The sequence below is a fragment of the Centruroides sculpturatus genome, unplaced genomic scaffold (genome assembly GCF_000671375.1).
Source record: "Centruroides sculpturatus isolate CEXI.00-Female unplaced genomic scaffold, Cexi_2.0 scaffold1229, whole genome shotgun sequence".
Classification (NCBI taxonomy): domain Eukaryota; kingdom Metazoa; phylum Arthropoda; class Arachnida; order Scorpiones; family Buthidae; genus Centruroides; species Centruroides sculpturatus.
This window is the reverse complement of record NW_019385512.1, coordinates 238,690-244,798: the sequence shown is the minus strand read 5'-3', so window position 1 is coordinate 244,798 and position 6,109 is coordinate 238,690. Positions and strand designations below refer to the sequence as shown.

The window sequence follows — 6,109 nt, the reverse complement described above, 5'->3', positions numbered from 1 at the left end:
AAATTTTTTAATAAAAAAAATCTTTTGTAAAGATTACAATTCATTAACAAACACACAGGAGTTATCAAGAAACGTTGAGAAAATATAAATTATATCAAACTTAGTAAAAAAATTATATTAATAAATATAACTAGAATTTAATGAATATGTATAAGTACAATTCCTAGTTCTGTCTTCTCTAAATACAGTGTGTGATCGGTTAACAAACATAATCCGTTCCAAGACTATGTTTGCTATTTGAATTGTTTGTTAACCAATTATCGATTTACCATAAGTTTTTGTGGGTGTTTGATTAATTTGTTCTAGAAACCCCAAAAAATAAGAAATATATACTTTCTTAATACATTTATTTATATGTAATAGTAAGAATACATGTATACACAGTCTTGCATTTTTATTAGTTATGTTTTTTCTGATTGGGAGAATTAAAAATCTGTCTAATGTCAATTGCTTTTCTCTCTTTTTAAGATATTTCAGAAGTAATTAATAGCATTGTAACTATAAAAATCTCCAAGCCTATTAATCTCATACTTGTCTAAATGCCATTCTAAGAGGTTGTTCTGACATCCTCCCACTTATTCAAAAGATCTTTAATAGATGTCGACATTGATCCTTTTTTTCAGAAGAAAACATATCTCACCTAGTTTCAAGGTGTTCTTCATTCCAGTGTTCTTGGCGTACTTCTGTCGTCAGATCCATTTCAAGTTCTATTAAGAGCTCTTTATTATGATAATTCTATTACGATATTCTTTATTATTCAGATAAAATTTTTGTTACTTCTTAAGCAGCTTGAGACTTTTAGATTATACAAAATCTTTCTTAGATAAGATTGAACTGCGCCCTATTTTGTTATTATACTCTTGCCTTTCGATAATAAAAACCAACGCAAAACTTAACCAATGCCGACCGACAGTCTCGCGAATACTATAAAAAATTGTTTCAGTCAAAAAAATCGAAAACTAGAATTACTAGAATTACAAAAAAAAGTTATAAAGTTCGAATGAGTACTATATGAGCAGTATATACCGGGTTGAGCGTCAATGTCGACGTTTCCTGCACTCCGAAAAGTTTCGAATTGTTGCCCGAAGACAAGAAAAGACTATTCGTTATTTATTATTTATGTCGCTTCTTCTTGTGTTTGTTCTGTGAGGTTTTCAATATCCACACATAAAAACCTTTCGCGCAAGTGTTCGTTATTCGATTTGTTTGTAACCCGAACTGTTTGTTAACGTATCATCCACTGTGATAAAGTAAATAATCTTTTATTTCCTATGTTTTAAAACTAGAACGTTAAGTTAATAACCTAATGTTAGTTAATTATAAATTAACAAAGATTATTGCGTGTCAGAGTTTTAGTTACTTTTTTGTATATTATTTCGATTGCTAAGCCAAATACCGACAACAGATATCCAATTACCATAAATAACAGAGGACTTTTAATATCTTCGACTGATAACGGTTGAAATTCAGATTCTTCATGAAAATCTTCATGTTCTATCGGTAACAATTTCTCAACAATTCCTGCTTCGAACAAGCGACTTACTCTAAAAAGAGATCTGTACTTATACAAAGATAAATGTAAATTGTATTATATAATTGTAAATTTCTCTTACGTGTTGCTTATATCTTTCTTGAAAGGAAAATTTCTTCGGATTGGATAAGCAGTGATGAGTGTATATAGAGAATCTGTGGACATTATATACTTATTCTTTTCGAATTTACTGATGTACTGATTTATTACATATTGAGACGATATGTATGCAAATCGTTCACTTTGCATTTTCTTAATCGCTTGCGAAACGATCATGAAGTTATTATTTGACAAAATATTTTCTTTTAAAATTTTGATATTTTCTGACTTCGATTCCTAGAATAAAAATACCATGTTTAATATTGAAAAATTGTAAAGTAGAATCACTGAAGATTTAGAACATACTTACTAACATATGTTTCCAAGAAGCAAATCCTTTATAGGTTCCGCATGAATACAAACCATTGCGAACGAAGAGAGCGAGTTTTTCAAAATCTCTTGGATAAGACTCGGTTAAAGGACACGTCATAAAAGACATTAACGCTCCGCTGTAACCAGATATCAAGACAACAATCGATAACCACCAAATTCCTATCATTATTTTGGATGCCAGAGTTTTTAACTTTTCTATGCTTATTCCTAAATGACATTAAAATAAATGAAATTAATAGATTATAAAATGTAACAAAACTAATACATTTTACCTTGACCCAATAATGTCCCAAATAAGTTCCAAAAAATCTGACGACGTGTCCAACATTCTACACCGATGAAGTCTTTTTGAAGAATTGAATGCAGGAACAGTCCAAATATAAATGTAGTTGAAAATATGGCGATCCATATCTAATTACATAAGAAATACAATTTTAACTCTTATGTAATGTAAATTAACACGTGTTATAGTGACTTACTTCTAAAGTAAAAGGCTTCATGATGGCATTCCAATCAGAAAGTTTACCTGGAGCTTTTATGAAAAAAATTATTGGTTGAAATGAAAATGCAGGCGTAAACTCTATCTTGGAAAAGCGGTCGTAAGTAATTGCTACTATTACGAAAGACAGATCCGCTTCCTAAATTTAAAAATAGATTATAAAACACAAACTCTTAGTAAATTTACAACTAAGTTTTAATATATTTCGCATTATTGCTTAGAGCTGTGGTTATTAACCAGTGTCCCAGAAAAAAAAAATTAAACATTTTATCCATTGTATTTCTATTGCTATACTCGTAGACAATTCTATTCTATTCTATTTTATATTGTTTTATTCTAAAAGGTTTCAGTTCTATTGAATATATTAAAGTTCATTAGTTCATTTCTTCTTTGTTTTCTGAGAATAGAAAACGTGAAGTTGTTTATCAATTTTTGAGGGTAATGATGCTAATGCTTAGTGTAATGAAATACACATGAATAATATTCTGCAGCTTCATAAACGTTGAAAACCACTGGCATAAAGTAAGTAAAAATTTATTGTCTGCGAAACAATTTCACTTTTTCTGATGATTTTTTGTATTATTGTACAAATAGCAACTCTTGTAAAGTACTGTACAAGTCGATAAAAACTTGTTTAAAATTTAAAAAAATGAGTATTTATTTTTAAAGATATATTCAAGGCTGTAAAGTCGCGTAAAAATCTACCGACTCCAACCTCGACTCCGACTCCGACTTTTCCTTACCATCTGACTCTGACTGCGACTTCGACTCTGTTTCATATACATAACAAGTTAGTAAGTAAAAAGGGAGTCGGAGTCAGCAGTTTTTTTGACGACTCCGACTCCGACTCCACAGCCATGGATATATTGTGAATTAATAGAAATATGTTGATAAGTGATTTACACAATTTAGTAATTATCATATGTTAAAACTGGAAGATACATTTTAAAAAATGTAATAATATATTATCGATAAACGATAAAATTTTTACGTCTATATTTTATTACACTAATTTATTTCTTTGTACGAAAAATATTTAATTCAAGAAACAAAAATATTTTAAATAAAAATCGGTATTTTTCTAATATATTTTTTGTAAAAGTTATCATATCATCTTTGTGAAATTATTACAGTATTTTACACCTAATTTACTTGTATTTAGAACATTTAATGAAGCATTAGAGACCTTCTATAATTGAAAAATGTTTATTTAACAAAACACTAACAATTTTTGCCTCATGGAACACTTTATGAGGCTGAAAACATTATTGATTTGTTCAATAAACGTTTTTAAGTTACATAAAGTGTTTAATGTTTCATTAAATGTTTCAAAAACGCTGAGTTCAATATTTGTCTACTCGTATATTTAGATTTTACTTACGTGATTTGCAACTTGTCCAGCAAGTCCCATCAACGTACCATTTTGATTTATATATCCTGTATGATCAAGAATCGGATGCACTACAAAATAACTAATTAAATTTCATAATTAGACGTACATACCTAACTTTTTTCATTGTAAGAAACAATAAGAGAATTTTCAACAATCGTATCAATATATATTTTTCAAAGGAATATATATTATTAGTTAATAGTTAAGCAGTGAAAAAAAGCATTAAAATATGAAAAAGTAAAGTTTTCGACAAGGCAGAGAGTAAAGCAGAATAAACTAAAACAACCGAATTTACAAAAAATACAGAAATAGTTCACACATGTCACACACAAACACATAAAACAAAAATAATCTATGAAATCTGAAATATAGTACAGTAAAGCATCGATTATCCGATCTCCGATTAACAGTCACATCGGTTAACCGACCGTTCTAGTCGGCAGATTTTAAATGTCCACTAGTGATGTGGTGCTACAATATTTGGCTATGTCTTGGCTACTTTAATATAATTTTTGTTTAATTTTTGCGTGTTTTAGCTGGCAACATTGGCTTTACCATGAAAGGGAGGCCTCTATTTAAACGAGGCTTAATTTTCTAATTATGAGTGGTTGTTTGTTTTGTGAGCAATAAAATAATTTAAAGATAATTTTAAACGATACAATGGCGACGATTATTATTTTAAAAAAATTTGTTATGATTGACATCGATGAAAATTTAACGCGAAGTAGGTTAATAGCGATATACTAATATACTAATTACATGGGATATACTAATAATGTATTTTTTTCATTCTTTTCGGTTATCCGATTTTTTCAATAATCCGACCAACCCGAGTTTTCTATTGAGTCGGATAATCGATGCTCTTTTGTATTAAATATAATGAAACATTTATATACCAGAATAAATAAAAATTTGTTTCTCCACATTAAACTGAATTATTTTCAGATTCATGGTATTTTATATTGTTAGGTAATAGAAAAAAATTGAGAAATTGAATAGGAAATAGTGAATATTGATGCGTTATGACAATTTGACTGTTATGGATTAGTCTAATGATATCTGCGAGATTCCACAGATACAAAACCATTGACTGTCATAATACAAATGACAAATTGGTAAATGAAATTTTGCCCAAAATGTAAGTATTCAAAGCGATCAGAGATCAGGAATCACTTAAAATTTGTGAAGTTTTCTGCTGAAAATTTTTCTACAATCTCGAAATTATTCGAGTGAAATCATGAAATAATATTATATGCAAAATCTTCCTAATTTTCGAACCATGTAAGACCTCATCTGTGTTTCACAAATGCCGTCTTGTACGAAAATCACTGGAAATTTTGTAAACTAACACTGATCGTGAAAATAAATTTGATTTTTTTATGGTTTCCTGGACTATCTAATATTATTAGAATTTCATTTTTAAATTTTTGTCTCAGCATAATAAAAAATTCCAAAAATACTTAATTTTCTTTTGGTATTCCTAAATTCGTTTACACATTTTGTTTCAAAGCTACTGAAGCATTTAAGCTTTTATATCGTATTATAAACCATTAAATTTTGTTTTCATTGATTTCAGATATTATATTATATTATATAAACCTAACTTAACCTTTTTATCTTTTAGTCTTTTTTCTTCTTTGAACCTGGATCTATAATCTTTTGAATCACAACTCTAGCTTTATTTTCATTCCTTCCAGCATTGCAAGATTTGGCTACTTTGCGCCAAACTTGACTACCCTTTTTTAGTTTGGCTGAAAGTATCATTTGGAACATACGCTACTTTTTGGGCTACACATTATATATAAATATGTTATCTGAATAAAAATGCACTTTCAAATGGTGTTTTGTCGTTGTTATTAATTACAGACCCAAATAAATAAAATACTTGTGTTTTTCAAATAGATTTTTGCTTGTCTCTCTTAAAATATTTAAATTTTTCTATTCCTACGTAAAAGTTTGAAGTGTCTGTAGAGGTAATTTTTTAAAATATGTTTTTTCGTGATAAAATTTTAATTCACTCGACCCCCCTATAACACTATTGATAATCTATGTTATACGAATTCCGCGTTGTACGAGTCACTTAGATTTTACAAATACGTGAGCCGTTCACAGCCCGGCATACGTATTTGTAAAATGTAAGTGCAACATGGAATTCATACAAAACGGAGCAATGAACAGTGTTATAGGGGGGTCGACTGTATTTATTACTGTAATCTAGACATGTTGTAACAAGTATATTGTATATACTTGTGGC

The 6,109-nt window shown here is 28.9% G+C and overlaps 1 protein-coding gene across 1 annotated transcript; it reads right to left on the bottom strand.

The window, feature by feature from the left end:
- Positions 1-640: 640 nt before the first annotated feature.
- Positions 641-5,619, bottom strand: LOC111639689 (probable glutamate receptor; the record flags this gene model as incomplete). The annotated part of the gene is made up of 8 exons (XM_023385608.1): positions 5,499-5,619; positions 3,844-3,923; positions 2,443-2,601; positions 2,236-2,374; positions 1,941-2,170; positions 1,614-1,867; positions 1,418-1,544; positions 641-735 (listed from the first exon to the last, which is right to left on the bottom strand). Coding segments are annotated over exons 1-8 (1,205 nt in total), but the record flags the coding sequence as incomplete, so codon positions are not given.
- Between the last annotated feature and the right edge of the window lie 490 nt (positions 5,620-6,109).